The 18,478-nt window shown below is 44.6% G+C and overlaps 1 protein-coding gene across 3 annotated transcripts in view; it reads left to right on the top strand.

The window, feature by feature from the left end:
- heatr4 (HEAT repeat containing 4) overlaps window positions 1–18,478 on the top strand; it is a 311,409-nt gene that overhangs the window by 279,736 nt on the left and 13,195 nt on the right. For all 3 annotated transcript variants that reach the window (XM_070878686.1, XM_070878685.1, XM_070878687.1), the window contains one exon: window positions 5,898–5,976. In XM_070878686.1, the coding sequence (XP_070734787.1) occupies window positions 5,898–5,976 (79 nt within the window). The remainder of the gene's footprint in view (window positions 1–5,897; window positions 5,977–18,478) is intronic.

The raw sequence follows: 18,478 nt of genomic DNA, 5'->3' as shown, positions 1-18,478 counted from the left end.
CTCTCAGTTTGTAGTTGATTGCTCGCATTGTGGGTTGATGAGGTGTGAACGGCCGTTCCTGTGGCCCTTGATGGCTTCTGTTGCCACTGCTTGCTGTCGGCTGCCGGTTTTGTCTGTGTGTGGGGGTAGCAGCTTTTCTAATGCTGTGAACTCCTTGTTCCATTATTTCGTTAGTTGTCGTACCTGCATTGTAAATCAACCTCATTTCTTCTTCCCCTACCAAGAATATCTGTGCAACCAGTGCTGCTGCCTCTAAGGTCACGTTCTTGGTCTCTATGAGCTTTCGGAATATGCCTGCGTGGCCTATTCCTTCAATGAAAAAGTCTCTCAGCATTTCTCTCCTCAGTTCATCGGAGAACTCACATAAACTAGCCAACCTCTGAAGTTCTGCCACAAAGTCGGGTATGCTCTGGCCCACACAGTGTCTGTAGTTGTAGAACCTGTGCCTGGCCATGTGTAGGCTGCTCGCTGGCTTCAGGTGGTCTCTTACCAGTGTGCTCAATTCTTCAAACGACTTGCTTGCTGGTTTCTCAGGTGCCAGCAGATCCTTCATTAAAGCGTATGTTTTCGAGCCACAGCTGGTCAAGAGATGGGCTCGTCTCTTGTCTGCCGTATCGTCGCCTCACCAGTCTTTGGTTACAAAGCTTTGCTGGAGCCTTTCTATAAAGTCCTCCCAATTGTCTCCCGCATTGTACTTTTCATCTGATCTGTTGTTCGCCATTCTGTGGATTCTGTAATCCCGTAACCCGTCGCCACTGTAAAGTCCTGTCCCCTCAGTACAGATTCACACGAGGCATGTAGTGAAGTCAAGGTCACTCTGGACCTGCACCTTTATTTCACAGCTCTGGAATGCTGCACTTGCCTGAGACCTATCCTTATATACTTGTCTCTTGCAAGTGCACCCCCGGTGGTAAGGTATGCTGGTGGTTACAGGTCATATCTTATTACAGTCATGTATAGCATGTTGGGATACAGTTATATATAATAATGTAAGATACATGACATGAGCAATGCCGTGCAGCAATAGCTAGAGCAAATAGTGTGTTGGGGTGTATCCATAGGACAAGTGAGTTTTGTCCTTGTACAGGACTTGGAATACTGTGTCCAGTTTTGGTCTCCTCACATGGTGGGTGATATTGAGGCTCTGGAAAGGGTGCAGAAGGGGGCCACTAGACTAGTTCCAAGTCTAAAGCTTCTTACTTATCAAGATAGGCTAAAAGAGTTAGGACTCTTCACCTTAGAGCAGCGTAGACTTAGGGGGGATATGATTGAGGTTTATAAGATAATGAAGGGAATAGTCGGTGTTCCAGCTGACCGTTTATTCCAATTAAATAGGTTAGACAGGACCAGGGGCACAAATTTAAGTTGTGTTGGGCTAGATCGAGGTTAGGCGTCAGGAGGTGGTTCTTTTCCCAGAGAACAGTAGCCCTCTGGAACAAGCTGCTGTTTCATGTGGTGGATGCAGACTCGCTGAATTCCTTCAAGCGAAAGCTGGATTTGTTACTGGCTGCGGCGGAGATCAGCTCTTACAGAAGTTCGGTACTGCAGGGAATTTACTGGCCAGACTGATCGCCAGACTCCTGGAGTCGATTCAATCGCCGAGATGGGTCGGAGAGGAATTTCCCAGATTTTTCTCCTCAAATTGGCCTGGGTTTTTATCTGTTTTTTGCCTTTCCCAGGAGATCACAGTGTTTGGGGTGGGGTGGAGAGTGTATGTTGTGATACACCAGGGATCGCAATTGTGTGGGACAGGCTCAAATGGACCAGACGGTCTTTACCTGTCCGCCATTGTTCATATGTATATGTTTGTGTGTATGTATATGTTTGGTTTTGTGTATATATGGCCTAGAAATCCCAGTCGACGTCTTCCCTCCCCCATAGTCTACGCTGCTCTAAGGCAAACGACTGAAAAAAGGAAAAAAAGATGCGCATTTACCTGTTCCTGCTGCGCCCGCTTGAGATCCCGGTCCTGAGGCCTTCACTCCCTGCGCGTCGCAGTGCGTGCACGTTGGGATGTCTGTAAGCTCGAGCTGGAGTCACATGGCTCTGGGCAGCCAATCAAGGTACAGTATTTTTTCATTCATAATAATGGGAACTCCGTAAGTTGGAGTTCCCATTATTATGAATGAGAAATCCCCCAAACACCTAAAACATTAATAAAAAATAGAAAATATACACTACATATTTAAGATTAATTTAAATTAAAGTTATGAATGTCTTTTTTTTAATTTATCCAATTTCTAAAAACATTGTTTAATTATAGTTTTAAATAAACTTACCATAGTGGGCAGGGTTTTTCACAATAAAATGTGTTTGTTAAATTTTATTTTGTTATGTTTTAAAACTCTTACGCCCGTAACAGTAGGCTATGTGCCTGCTTTTATCAGGCACAAGTGTTTTCAGGACATCCACTGGGCAAGAGATGGGTAAATCCCGCAATCTTGCCCATGTGAATGTCGTGGCTGGAGATGCGGAGCTTGACAGATCGGAAAAGCCGGTTTTCGGCACATGTGCATTGCATGCCGAAAACTGGCTTTTGCGATACCTTCCCGGGTCCGTACACACTCCGTATGGACCCAGGGAGGCCGGGATTTCAAGGCCAATATGTTTGTCTATGAATATATGTTTGTGGATGTATATGTTCGTTTGTGTCTATGTGTACATTTCTTTGTGTATGTATATGTTTTTGTGTGTATGTACACGTTTGTGTACGTCATGTTTGTTTGTGTGTATGTCTATTTTTTGTGTATGTTTGCTTGTGTGTATGTATGTTTGTGTATGCATATATATGTCGCTTTGCGTGTATGTATATGTTTGTGTGTATGTATATGTTTGTCTATGCATATGTTTGTTGATGTACATGTTTATGTATATGTTTTTGTAAGTAAGTGCGTTATGTATGTACACGTTTGTGTGAATCATGCTTGTGGGTGTATGTTTATCTATATGTTTGTATATATATATATATATATATATATATATTTGTTGATGTATTTGTTTGTGTATATCTATATGCATTTATATGTATGTGTTTGTTTGTGTGTATATATCTGTTTCTGTGCATGTATATGTTTGTATAACCAGTGCCTGTGAAGAGACACTTGGTCACTCAACCAGAAAACACCAGGACTGATTTGATGAGAATGATCAGGAGATCCAAGAACTAATAGATCGCAAGCGCATAGCATTTCTGAGTCTTAAGCAACAACCCAACTCGGGAGCAGCAAAGCAATATTACAGGCGGCTCAAGGCTAAGGTCCAATAAAAAACCCGGTGGTGGAACAGGTGGTGGATGGAGGAAGCACAGGAGATACAACAACTGGCCGACAGCCACGATGTGCGAGGATTCTTCATCACAATCAAGGCTACCTACGGTCCAAACTCCCAAGGCCCCACCCCACTGCTGGCCAAGAATGGGGAAACATTCATCAAGGACACCGAGGCTGTCAGGGCCCGCTGGAAGGTGCACTTCAAAGATCTCCTCAATCGAGACTCTGCCTTTGACTCGAGTGTTCTCGACTCCATCCCGCAGCATGCGACCCGTCACCACCTCAGTAAAACCCCAACGTTGCACGAGGTAGGAAAAGCCATAAAACAGCTCAAGAGCAACAAGGCTATTGGAGCGGAAGTATGGCGGAGGTGCTGTTGGCGTGGATACATGACCTCATCTCTCTCATCTGGAGGGAGGAGAGCAAGCCAGGAGATCTCAGAAATGCAGCGATTGTGACCATCTTCAAAAACGGGGTCAAGTCCGACTGCAGCAACTACAGAGGAATCTCCCTGCTATCAACCACTGGGAAATTTGTCGCTAGAGTCCTCCTCAACTGTCTTCTCCCTGTGGCCGAGGAGCTCCTCCCGGAGTCACAGTGCGTATTTCGTCCCCTACGGGGCACAAAGGACATGATCTTTGCAGCGCAACAGCTGCAGGGAAAATGCAGGGAGCAGCGCCAGCCCTTATACATGGTCTTCTTCGACCTTACAAAGGCCGTTAAGACGAAGGTCCTCCACCAGCCTGTCCTCGCTGCACGGCACTGTCCCCAGTCATCAAGATCCATGGTGCGGCCCTGGACAACGTGGACCATTTCCCATACCTCGGGAGCCTCTTATCAACAAAAGCAGACATTGATGAGGAAATTCAACACAGCCTCCAGTGCACCAGCGCAGCCTTCGGCCGCCTGAGGAAGAGAGTGTTCGAAGACCAGGCCCTCAAATCTACCACCAAGCTCATGGTCTACAGGGATGTAGTAATACCTGCCCTCCTGTATGGGTCAGAGGACTACGTACAGTAGACAGCTCAAGTCGCTGGAGAAATACATCAACGATGCCTCTGCAAGATCCTACAAATCCCCTGGGAGGACAGATGCACCAACATTAACGTCCTTGACCAGGCCAACATCCCCAGCATCGCAGCACTGACCACACTTGATCAGCTCCACTGGGCAGGCCACATTGTCCGCATGCCAGACACGAGACTCCCAAAGCAAGCGCTCTACTTGGAACTCCATCATGGCAAACAAGCCAAGGGTGGACAGAGGAAACGTTACAAGGACACCCTCAAAGCCTCCCTGATAAAGTGCAACATCCCCACCGAACACCTGGGAGTCCCTGGCCAAAGACCAGTCCGCCCTAAGTGAAGTCTCATCGCCGAGTGCATGCAGAAAACAAGCGCAAGCAGCGGAAGGAATGCACGGCAAACCAGTCCCACCCTCCCTTACCCTCAATGACTGTCTGTCCCACCTGTGACAGGGACTGTGGTTCTCATATTGGACTGTTCAGTCACATAAGGACTCATTCCAAGAGTGGAAGCAAGTCTTCCTCGATTCCGAGGGACTGCCTATGATGATGATATGTTTGTGTGTGTGTGTGTGTGTATATGTTTGTGTGTATGTATATGTTTGTGTGTGTGTATGTTTGTGTATGTATAGGTCTGTTCATGTATATGTTTGTGTGAATGTACATGTTTGTGGATTATATGCTTTTCATGTATGTATATATATATGTTGTATGTTCGTTTGTGTGTATGTTTGTTTATTTATGGTTGTATGTATGCATATATTTGTTTGTGTGTATGTATGTTTGTTTATGTAAATGTTTATTTGTGTATATGTTTATTTATGGTTGTATGTTTGTGTGTATGTATATGTCTGTGTATGTACATATTTGTTTGTGTATGTTTCGGGCTGATTTTCATCAAGGCCTCCGCCCGCCCAAAGTGCCGCCGATGGCCGGCAAGGTGCCGGATAGTACTTTGGGCAGGATATTCATGGCCGAGGCCCCTCAAAGGTCGGCAGACGAAAAATGGAAGACGTACGCCGCCAATCTGGGCGGCAGCAGGCAGAAGGTTGCATTCTCGGTGGCAGAGACGCTTGACGCCCAAGTGCCGCCAAGGATGGAGTCGGGCCCACGATGAATTTCGGCCCCTATATGTTTGTTTGTGTGTATGTATAATTTTGTTTGTGGGTATGTTTGTTTGTTTATGCTTTTATGTTTGTGTATGTATATGTCTGTTTATGTTTGTGTGTATGCATGTGTGTATTTGTGTATGTATATTTTTGTGTATGCACACATTTGTCTCTATATGTTTGTGTGTATGTATGTTTGTTTATGTCTGTATATGTTTGTTTGTGCGTGTGCCTGTATCTGTGTGTGTATATATGTCAGTACCTGTACGCGTTTGTAACTGTTTGTCCATTTGTTAGAAAACATTCAAAGTGACAGTGCAACATTAGTCTTGGCTCTCAGACTGGTCTGGAGTGATTTCCACTGCCTGGTTATAAAACTGGACTTGACTGCCCCTGATCCCGTAACCATCAGACGCAAGCACCTCAGTGCAGGAGTGTGCTGCATTCAATGTCTTGGCAATTGTTGCTGACTGCTTTTTACCTCATCTAATGCAGAGATGTGAAAGCGGCACTACAGATGCTAGCAGGCAGCAGTGAGGTGGAGGAGGGGATGCTCCAGAAAATCAAACAACAGGTAAAAACAACAAAGATCCCATTATATCTTGCCCGAATCTGATTTCACTGACCTAATCCACTGATATCGAAACTGGGTGTGTCAGACACTGTCCTTTCAAGGTCTGGGTGGGTCAAACATAGAAACATAGAAAATAGGTGCAGGAGTAGGCCATTCGGCCCTTCTAGCCTGCATCACCATTCAATGAGTTCATGGCTGATCATTCCCTCAGTACCCCTTTCCTGCTTTCTCTCCATACCTTTTGATCCCTTTAGCTTTAAGGGCCATATCTAACTCTGCGGTAGAGAATTCCATAGGTTAACAACTCTCTGAGTGAAGAAGTTTCTCCTCATCTCAGTCCTAAATGGCTTTCCCTTATCCTTAGACTGTGTCCCCTGGTTCTGGACTTCCCCAACATCGGGAACTTTCTTCCTACTTCTAACCTGTCCAGTCCCGTCAGAATTTTATATGTTTCTATGAGATCCCCTCTCATTCTTCTAAACTCCTGTGTATACAGGCCCAGTCGATCCAGTCTCTGCTCATATGTCAGTCCTGCCATCCCAGGAATCAGTCTGGTGAACCTTCGCTGCACTCCCTCAATAGCAAGAATGTCCTTCCTCAGATTAAGAGACCAAAACTGAACACAATATCCCAGGTGAGGCCTCACCAAGGCCCTGTACAACTGCAGTAGGACCTCCCTGCTCCTATACTCAAATCCCCTAGCTATGAAGGCCAACATGCCATTTGCCTTCTTCACCGCCTGATGTACCTGCATGCCCACTTTCAATGACTGATGAACCATGACACCCAGGTCTCGTTGCACCTCCCCTTTTCCTAATCTGTCGCCATTCAGATAATATTCTGCCTTCGTGTTTTTGTCACCGAAGTGGATAACTTCACATTTATCCACATTATCCTGCATCTGCCATGCATTTGCCCACTCACCCAACCTGTCCACATCACACTGCAGCCTCTTAGCATCCTCCTCACAGCTCACACCACCACCCAGCTTAGTGTCATCTGCAAACTTGGAGATATTACACTCAATTCTTTCATCTAAATCATTGATGTATATTGTAAAGAGCTGGTGTCCCAGCACTGAGCCCGGCACCCCACTAGTCACTGCCTGCCATTCTGAAAAGGACCCGTTTATCCCGACTCTCTGCTTCCTGTCTGCCAACCAGTTCTCTATCCACATCAATACATTACCCCCAATACCATGTGCTTTGATTTTGCACACCAATCTCTTGTGTGGGACTTTATCAAAAGCCTTTTGAAAGTCCAAATACATCACATCCACTGGTTCTCCCCTGTCCACTCTACTAGTTACATCCTCAAAAAATTCTCGAAGATTTGTCGAGCATGATTTCCCTTTCATAAATCCATGCTGACTTGGACTGATCCTGTCACTGCTTTCCAAATGCGCTGCTATTACATCTTTAATAATTGTCACACTTTGTCCTTTCAGGGTCTGGGTGGGTCAGTGGGTCAGACACTGTCCTTTCAGGGTCTGGGTGGGTCAGTGGGTCAGACACTGTCCTTTCAGGGTCTGGGTGGGTCAGACACCGTCTTTTCAGGGTCTGGGGGGGTCAGTGGGTCAGACTTTGTCTTTTCAGGGTCTGGGTGGGTCAGTGGGTCAGACTCTGTCCTTTCAGGGTCTGGGTGGGCCAGTGTGCCAAAAGTTTTTGTAGCGGTAACAGAGAGAGTAGACAAGGGTAATGCAGTAGATGTAGTTTATTTAGATTTTCAAAAGGCCTTCGATAAGGTATCCCCATAATAGACTGATGAACAAGGTCAGAGAATGCAGAGTCAGGGGTCAAGTAGCAGAATGGATTGCTAGCTGGCTTCCAGACAGAAAGCAGAGAGTAGGGGTAAAGGGTAGCTATTCACAGTGGCAGAAGGTGGGTAGTGGTGTTCCACAAGGATCAGTGCTGGGACCACTGTTGTTCACAATTTCTATTAATGATTTAGACTTTGGAATCAAAAACATAATTTCTAAATTTGCAACTGACACTAAGGGATAGAATTTCCATAAAATCCGCCATCACCGGATTGCCGCCAAAAAAAACGCTAAGATTATTAAATTAACACTGGTGAAAAATTACACACAAAAAGGAAAAAATTCCGTCCGGTGGTAAAAATGGAAAACGCGATCCTGGGCAAATTGGGCAGTTCTTAATCAAATTGGGTGGTACTTACTCAAATTTAGACCGAGGCTGCGGGTTGGGCCTAGGGAGGGGGGAAAACACAAACCATATTTTTTCCATAAAACAAAAAATAAAAAAAATAAGAAAACTTTCTCAGGACCCTTTTCCATTTAATCGCTGTACAAGTATTTTAAAAAACACTTTAACTTACTTTTTTCGCAGGGCTACTTACCTACCGCCCGGCTGCTTTCTGTGGGCGTTTTTTTCTACTCGCCTACGGGTCACTGCTGTGACCAAACTTGGGTGGTCGCGGTTTTTTTTGACTGTGCACGCCGCGATTCGCTCTGCAGCAGTATTTTGAAACCGTCAGTGGAACTCTGTGGAAATTCTCACCAAGTGGTTTTCCGCCGAAGACAAGCAGTACCACCGAAAAACCCGGTGGAAATAGAGTGGAAATTCTAGCCCTAAATTGTCAATACTGAGGTGGACTTCAACAAATTATAGGAGGACATTGATAAAGTCGCAGAATGGGAATATAATTGGCAAATGAAATTTAACACAGATAAATGTGAGAGTATATTTTGGTAGGAAGAATAGGGAGGTCACTTATTACTTGGAGGGTGAGAGTCTGGGTGGGGAACAAGGGGATCTCGGATACAAATACACACATCGCTAAAAGTTGCGACACAGGTTAGCAAGGCCATAAAAAAAAAGCAAACCAAGCACTAGGGTTTATTTCTAGAGGAATAGAATTGAAAAGTAGGGTAGTTATGCTAAACCAGTATCAAACCTTGGTTAGACCACACTTGGAGCACTGCATACAGTTCTGGTTGCCATATTATAGAAAGGATATAGAGGCATTGGAGAGGGTGTAGGGATGATTTACAAGGATGATACCAGAAATGCGAGTGTATATATATCAGGAAAGGATGAACAGGCTGGGTCTCTTTTCTCTTGAAAAAAAAAACTGAGGGGTGACCTAACAGAGGTCTTTAAAATTATGAAAGGTTTTGATAGAGTGGCTGCAGAGAATGTTTCCACTTGTGGGGAAGAGCATAACCTGAGGCCATCAATATAAGATGGTCGCCACAAGCAAATTTGCATAGGGTCAATAAGATCAGAGAGATGAACGCATGGCTCAAAGATTGGTATGGGAGAAATGGGTTTCAATTCATGGGGCACTGGCACCAGTACTGGGATAGGAGGGAGCTATTCTGTCCGGACGGGCTTCACTTGAACCAGGCTGGGGCCAGTGTCCTGGTGAATCGAATAACTAGGGCAGTAGATATAGTGAGGAGAGGGATCCGGTGAGCAGAAATTAAAAAAGAGAAAGGAGAAGGCTACTACTACTACTAGGGGAATCAAGGGGTATGGCGAGAAAGCAGGAATGGGGTACTGAAGTTGCATGTTCAGCCATGAACTCATTGAATGGTGGTGCAGACTAGAAGGGCCGAATGGCCTACTCCTGCACCTATTTTCTATGTTTCTATGTAAAAGTGCAGGGTAGCAATAGTGGTAATGATAACCAGAGTGTGACAGGAAGGGACAAAGTGTATACACATAAGACAAAATTAAAAGCTCTATATCTGAACACACGAAGCATTTGTAACAAGATAGATGAGTTGATGGCACAAGTAGAAATAAATGGGTATGATCTGATTGCCATTACAGAGACGTGGTTGCAAGGTGACCAAGGTTGGGAACTGAATATTCAGAGGCATTTGCCATCACGTAAGGATAGGCAGAAAGGAAAAGGAGGTGGGGTAGCTCTGTTAATAAGGGATGAGATCAGTGCAGTATGAGAAATGATATTGACTCAGAAGATCAAGATGTAGAATCCGTTTGCGTGGAGACAAGAAATAATAAGGGAAAGAAGTCAATGGTGAGAGTAGTCTATAGGCCCACAAACAGTAGCCACACTGTAGGACAGAGTATAAATCAAAAAATAATAGAGGCTTGTAAGAAAGGTACAGCAATAATCATGGGCAATTTTAATCTTCATATTGATTGGACAAATCAAATTGGCAAAGGTAGCCTTGAGGAAGAGTTTATAGTGTGTATGAGGGATGGTTTCGGAAAACAATACATTGTGGAACCAACCAGGGAGCAGGCTATTTTAGATCTGGTAATGTGTAATGAGATGGGATTAATTAATGATCTCATAGTGAAGGAACCTCTTAGGAAGAGGGATCATAGCATGGTAGAATTTCAAATTCAATTTAAGGGTGAAAAAGCTAGGTCTCAAAGTCCTGAATTTAAATAAAGGTAATTACAAAGGTATGAAGGCAGAGTTGGCTAAAGTGGGCTGGGTAAATAGATTAAAGTGTAATATTCTTACATAATAAGAACATAAGAATTAGGAACAGGAGTAGGCCATCCAGCCCCTCGAGCCTGCTCCGCCATTCAACAAGATCATGGCTGATCTGGCCGTGGACTCAGCTCCACTTACCCACCCGCTCCCCATAACCCTTAATTCCCTTATTGGTTAAAAATCTATCTATCTGTGACTTGAATACATTCAATGAGCTAGCCTCAACTGCTTCCTTGGGCAGAGAATTCCACAGATTCACAACCCTCTGGGAGAAGAAATTCCTTCTCAGCTCGGTTTTAAATTGGCTCCCCCGTATTTTGAGGCTGTGCCCCCTAGTTCTAGTCTCCCCGACCAGTGGAAACAACCTCTCTGCCTCTATCTTGTCTATCCCTTTCATTATTTTAAATGTTTCTATAAGATCACCCCTCATCCTTCTGAACTCCAACAAGTAAAGACCCAGTCTACTCAATCTATCATCATAAGGTAACCCCCTCATCTCCGGAATCAGCCTAGTGAATCGTCTCTGTACCCCCTCCAAAGCTAGTATATCCTTCCTTAAGTAAGGTGACCAAAACTGCACGCAGTACTCCAGGTGCGGTCTTACCAATACCCTATACAGTTTCAGCAGGACCTCCCTGCTTTTGTACTCCATCTCTCTCGCAATGAAGGCCAACATTCCATTCGCCTTCCTGATTACCTGCTGCACCTGCAAACTAACTTTTTGGGATTCATGCACAAGGACCCCCAGGTCCCTCTGCACCGCAGCATGTTGTAATTTTTCCCCATTCAAATAATATTCCCTTTTACTGTTTTTTTTCCAAGGTGCATGACCTCACATTTTCCGACATTGTATTCCATCTGCCAAACCTTAGGCCATTCGCTTAACCTATCTAAATCTCTTTGCAGCCTCTCTGTGTCCTTGACACAACCCGCTTTCCCACTAATCTTTGTGTCATCTGCAAATTTTGTTACACTACACTCTGTCCCCTATGTATATTGTAAACAGTTGTGGTCCCAGCACCGATCCCTGTGGTACACCACTAACCACCGATTTCCAACCCAAAACGGACCTATTTATCCCGACTCTCTGCTTTCTGTTAGTTAGCCAATTCTCTATTCATGCTAATACATTTCCTCTGACTCCGCGTACCTTTATCTTCTGCAGTAACCTTTTGTGTGGCACCTTATCGAATGCCTTTTGGAAATCTAAATACACCACATCCATCGGTACACCTCTATCCACCATGCTCGTTATATCCTCAAAGAATTCCAGTAAATTAGTTAAACATGATTTCCCCTTCATGAATCCACGTTGCGTCTGCTTGATTGCACTATTCCTATCTAGATATCCCGCTATTTCTTCGTAATGATAGCTTCAAGCATTTTCCCCACTACAGATGTTAAACTAACCGCCTATAGTTACCTGCCTTTTATCTAAAAAAGGGGGCAAACAGAGGCGTTACATTAGCTGCTTTCCAATCCGCTGGTACCTCCCCAGAGTCTCGAGAATTTTGGTAGATTATAACGAATGCATCTGCTATAACTTCCGCCATCTCTTTTAATACCCTGGGATGCATTTCATCAGGACCAGGGGACTTGTCTACTTTGAGTCCCATTAGCCTGTCCAGCATTACCCCGCTAGTGATAGTGATTATCTCAAGGTCCTCCCTTCCCACATTCCCGTGACCAGCAATTTTTGGCATGGTTTTTGTGTCTTCCACTGTGAAGACCGAAGCAAAATAATTGTTTAAGGTCTCAGCCATTTCCACATTTCCCATTATTAAATCCCCCTTCTCATCTTCTAAGGGACCAACATTTACTTTAGTCACTCTTTTCCGTTTTATATATCGGTAAAAGCTTTTACTATCTGTTTTTATGTTTTGCGCAAGTTTACTTTCGTAATCTATCTTTCCTTTCTTTATTGCTTTCTTAGTCATTCTTTGCTGTCATTTAAAATTTTCCCAATCTTCTAATTTCCCACTAACCTTGGCCACCTTATACGCATTGGTTTTTAATTTGATACTCTCCTTTATTTCCTTGGTTATCCACAGCTGGTTATCCCTTCTCTTACCGCCCTTCTTTTTCACTGGAATATATTTTTGTTGAGCACTATGAAAGAGCTCCTTAAAAGTCCTCCACTGTTCCTCAATTGTGCCACCGTTTAGTCTGTGTTTCCAGTCTACTTTTGCCAACTCTGCTCTCATCCCCTTTGTTTAAGCATAGTATGCTCGCTTGAGACACTACTTCCTCACCCTCAATCTGTATTACAAATTCAACCATACTGTGATCACTCATTCCGAGAGGATCTTTTACTCGGAGATCGTTTATTATTCCTGTCTCATTACACAGGACCAGATCTAAGATAGCTTGCTCCCTTGTAGGTTCTGTAACATACTGTTCTAAGAAACAATCCCGTATGCATTCTATGAATTCCTCCTCAAGGCTATCCCGTGCGATTTGATTTGACCAATCGATATGTAGGTTAAAATCCCCCATGATTACTGCCGTTCCTTTTTTACATGCCTCCATTATTCCCTTGATTATTGTCCGCCCCACCGTGAAGTTATTATTTGGGGGCCTATAAACTACGCCCACCAGTGACTTTTCCCCCTTACTATCTCTAATCTCCACCCACAATGATTCAACATTTTGTTCATTAGAGCCAATATCGTCTCTCACAACTGCCCTGATATCATCCTTTATTAACAGAGATACCCCACCTCCTTTCCCTTCTTGTCTATCTTTCCGACTTGTCAGATACCCCGGTATGTTTAATTCCCAGTCTTGGCCCCCCTGCAATCATGTTTCTGTAATGGCCACCAAATCATACCCATTTGTAATGATTTATGCCGTCAACTCATTTACTTTATTTCGAATGCTGCGTGCGTTTAGGTAGAGTGTTTTAATACTAGTTTTTAAACCATGATTTTTAGTTTTGACCCCTCCTACAGCCCCTTTATATTCATACATATTGTCCCTTCATATCACCTTGTGGTTTGCACTTATCCCAGGGCTACTCTGCTCTGTTGCCTCCTGCCTTTTGCATTCTTTCTTGGGGTCCTGTTCATCTGAACTCTCACCCACTCTAACTAGCTCAGAGCCCTCTCCTGGGTTCCGAATACTCCTCGCATTGAGGCACCGAGCTTTCATGCTTGCCTTTTTATTACACTTTGACCCTTTAGAATTTTGCTGTACAGTGGCCCTTTTTGTTTTTTGCCTTGGGTTTCTCTGCCCTCCACTTTTACTCATCTCCTTTCTGTCTTTTGCTTCTGTCTCCATTTTGTTTCCCTCTATCTCTCTGCATTGGTTCCTATCCCCCTGCCATATTAGTTTAACTCCTCCCCAACAGCACTAGCAAACACTCCCCCTAGGACATTGGTTCCAGTTCTGTCCAGGTGCAGACCGTCCAGTTTGTACTGGTCCCACCTCCCCCAGAACCGGTTCCAATGCCCCAGGAATTTGAATCCCTCCCTGTTGCACCACTGCTCAAGCCATGTATTCACCTGAGCTATCCTGTGATTCCTACTCTGACTAGCACGTGGCACTGGTAGCAATCCCGAGATTACTACTTTTGAGGTCCTACATTTTAATTTAGCTCCTAGCTCCTTAAATTCGTCTCATAGGACCTCATCCCTTTTTTTTAACCTATATCGTTGGTACCAATGTGCACCACGACAACTGGCTGTTCACCCTCCCTCTTAGAAAAGCAGTGGCAAACATTTAAGGAGATATTTCATAACTCTCAGCAAGGATATATTCCAGTGAGAAAGAAAGACTCTAAGAGAAGGATGAACCATCCCTGGCTAACTAAGGAAGTTATGCATGGTATCCAATTGAAAACAAAGACATACAATGTTGCAAAGAACAGTGGGAGGCCAGAGGATTGGGAAATTTTTAGAAATCAGCAAAGGACGACTAAAAAAATGATATAGAAGATAGATTATGAGAGTAAACTAGCAAGAAATATAAAAACAGACAGTAAGAGCTTCTGCAGGTATATAAAAAGGAAGCAAGTAGCTAAAGTAAATGTTGGTCCCTTCGAGGCTGAGACTGAGGAATTAATAATGGGAAACAGGGAAATGGCAGACTTTGAACAAATATTTTGTATCAGTCTTAACGGTAGAAGACACTAAAAACATCCCAATAATTGATAATTGGTGGTGGGGGGGGGGGACTTAAAACAATCACTATCACTGGAGAAAAAGTAATAGACAAACTAATGGGACTAAAGGTGGACAAGTCCCCTGGACCTGATGGCCTGCACCTTAGCGTCTTAAAAGAAGTGGATGCAGAGATAGTGGTTGTAATCTACCAAAATTCCCTGGATTCTGGAGAGGTCCCAGTGGACTGGAAGACAGAAAATGTAACGTCCCTGTTTAAGAAAGGAGGGAGACAGAAAGCAAGAAACTATAGACTATAGTCATTGGGAAAATGCTGGAGTCCATCATTAAGGAAGTAGTAGCAGGACATTTAGAAATCATAATGCAGTCAAGCAGAGTCAGCATGGTTTTATGAAAGGGAAATCATGTTTGACAAATTTGCTGGAGTTCTTTGAGGATGTAACGAGCAGGGTGGATAAAGGGGGAACCAGTGGATGTGGTGTATTTGGATTTCCAGAAAGCATTCGATAAGGTGCCACATAAAAGATTACTGCACAAGATAAAAGCTCACGGGGTTGGATAGAGGATTGGCTAACTAACAGAAAGCAGAGAGTCGGGATAAATATGTCATTTTCAGGTTGGCAAACAATAATTAATGGGGTATCGCAGGATCGGTGCTGGGGCCTCAAATATTTACAATTTATATTAATGACTTGGATGAAGGGACCGAGTGTAATGTAGCCAAATTTGCTGATGATACAAAGATGGGTGGGAAAGCAAGTTATGAGGAGGACGCAAAACATCTACAAAGGGATAGACAGGCTCAGTGAGTGGGCAAAAATTTGGCAGATGGAGTATAATGTGGGAAAGTGTGAGGTTATCCACTTTGGTAGGAAAAATAAAAAAGCAAATTATGATTTAAATGGGGAGACATTACAAAATGCTATGGTATAGAGGGGTCCTTGTACATGAAACACAACAAGTTAGCATGCAGGTACAGCAAGTAATTAGGAAGGCAAATAGAATGTTGGCCGTTATTGCAAGGGGGCTAGAGTATAAAAATAGGGAAGTCCTGCTACAGCCGTACAGGGCTGGTAAAACCACACCTGGAGTACTGCGTGCAGTTTTGTTCTCCTTATTTAAGGAGGGATATACTTGCATTGGAGGCAGTTCAGAGATGGTTCTCGAGGTTGATTCCTGAGATGAAGGAGTTGTCATGTGAAGAAAGGTTGAGCAGGTTGGGCCTAAATTCATTGGAGTTTAGAAGAATGAGAGGTGATCTTATTGAAACATATAAGATTCTGAGGCGGCTTGACAGGGTAGATGCAGAGAGGATGTTTCCCCTCGTGGTGGAATCTAGAACTAGGGGGCATAGTTTCAGAATAAGGGGTTGCCCATTTAAAACAGAGATGAGGAGGAATTTCTTCTCTCAGAGGGTCATGAATCTGTGGAATTCTCTGCCCCAGAGAGCTGAGGAGGCTGGGACATTGAATATATTTAAGGTGGAGATAGACAGATTTTTGAAAGATAAGGGAGCGGGCAGGGAGGTGGAGTTAAGGCCAAGATCAGATTAGCAATGATCTTATTGAATGGCGGAGCAGGCTCGAGGAGCCAAATGGCCTACTCCTGCTCATATTTCTTACGTTCTTAAATCCAAAAGGGAATTCAGAAGAAACTACTTTATCCAGAGAGTGGTGAGAATGTGGAACTCGCTGCCACAGGGAATGGTTGAAGCGAATAGTATAAATGCATATAAGGGGAGGCTGGACAAGCATATGAAGGAGAAGGGAATAGAGGGTTATACGGATAGATTTAGATGAGGAAAGACGGGGGGAGGCTCGAGTGGGGCATAAATGCCGGCATGGACTGGTTGGGCCGAATGGCCTGATTCTGTGCCGTATATCCTATGTAATCCATTTATACCAGGCAACTGGCTGGTTAACTAGTTCAGCAACATTCTTGTGGCTGCTTTCACATTCTCTGCTCAGTTGTATGTTTACTTTAGTGCCGCTACTGCCTCGGGCTTTCAGAGTGTGCAAAGAAAACAAACCCAGCCTATCCAATCTTTCCTCATAGCTAAAATTCACCACTCCTGAAAATATTCTCATAAATCTCCTCTGTACCCTCTCTCATGCAATCACATCTTTCCTGTAATATGACCAGAACTGCACGCAATACTCTAGCTGTGGCCTAACTAGTGTTTTAAAGAGTTCAAGCATAACCTCCCTGCTCTTGTATTCTATGCCTCGGCTAATAAAGGTAAGTATTCCATATGTCTTCTTAAGCACCTTATCTACCTGGTCTGCTACCTTCGGGGACATACACTCCAAGGTCCCTCTGTTCCTCTACACTTCTCAGTGTCCTACCATTTAATGTTTATTCCCTAGCCTTGCTAGCCTTCCCCAAATGCATTACCTCACACTTAGAAATATAGAAATTTACAGCGGAGGAGGCGGCCATTTCGGCCCGTCATATCTGCGCCGGCCGACAAAGAGCCGCACAGCCCTCGGTCAGCAGCCCTGAAAGGTTACATATAAACCTATGAACAACGAACAATGGCAGACAGGTAAAGAGCACCCAGCCCAACCAGTCCGCCTCATACAACTGCGATACCCCATGTATCACAACATTTTTCACTCCACCCTAACCGGAGCCATGCATCTCCTGGGAGAGGCAAAAAAGGATAAAATCCCCAGGCCAATTGGGGGAAAAAAAATCTGGGAAAATTCCTCCCGACCCATCCAAGCGATCAAAACTAGTCCAGAAGATCACCCTGGTCGTATTAGATTCCCTGAAGTACTTACCATCATATCTGCACCAGCCAACAAAAGGTCATCCAGTCTAATCCCACTTACCAGCTCCAGGTCTTTAACCCTGCAGGTTACGCCACTTCAAGTGCCCATCCAAGCACCTTTTAAATGTGTTGAGGGTTTCTGCCTCTACCACCTTTCCAGGCAGAGAGTTCCAGACCCCCACAACCCTCTGCGTGAAGAAGCTTTCCCTCAAATCCCCTCTAAACCTTCCATCTACCACCTTAAACCTATGCCCCCTCATAACTGACCCCTCCACCAAGGGAAATAAGCCCCTGCTATCGACTATATCCAGGCCCCTCAAAGTTTTATACACCTCAATGAGGTCTCCTCTCAGCCTCCTCCGCTCCAAGGAAAACAAACCCAGCCTATCCAATCTGTCCTCATAGCTAAGATTCTCCATTCCAGGCAGCATCCTTGTAAATCTTCTCTGCACCCTCTCCAGTGTAATCATGTCCTTCCTATAATACAGCGACCAGAACTGCACACAGTACTCCAGCTGTGGCCTAACCACTGTATTATACAATTTAAGCATAACCTCCCTGCTCTTGTATTCTATGCCTCAGCCAATAAAGGCAAGCATTCCATATGCCTTCTTAACCACCTTATTCACCTGGCCTGCTACTTTCAGGGATCTTTGGACAAGCACTCCAAAGTCTCTTTGTTCATCTGCACTTCTAAGTCGTAGGCAGGCCCTCGGGATCGAGTAAGACTTGCTTCCACTTTTAGCATGAGTTCTTAGGTGGCTGTACCGTCCAATACGAGAATCAGTCTCTGTCACAGGTCGGACAGATAGTCGTTAAGGGAAAGGGTGGGCAGGGAGCCTGGTTTGCCGCACGCTCCTTCCACTGCCTGCGTTTGATTTCTGCATGCTCTTGGCGACGATACTCGAGGAGCTCAGCGCCCTCCCAAATGCACTTCCTCCACTTGGACTATGGCCAAGGACTCCTAGGTGTCAGTGGGGATGTCGCACTTTATCAGGGAGGCTTTGAGGGTGTCCTTGTAATGTTTCCTCTGCCCGCCTTTGGCTCGTTTGCCATGGACGAGTTCCGAGTAGAGCGCTTGCTTTGGGAGTCTCGTGTCTGGCATGCGAACTATGTGGCCTGCCCAGTGGAGCTGATCAGGTGTGGTCAGTGCTTCAATGCTGAGAATGTT

Source organism: Pristiophorus japonicus, chromosome 4 (assembly GCF_044704955.1).
Source record: "Pristiophorus japonicus isolate sPriJap1 chromosome 4, sPriJap1.hap1, whole genome shotgun sequence".
NCBI lineage: Eukaryota > Metazoa > Chordata > Chondrichthyes > Pristiophoridae > Pristiophorus > Pristiophorus japonicus.
Note: the sequence above shows the minus strand (reverse complement) of the source record. Positions and strands in the feature narration are given on the sequence as shown.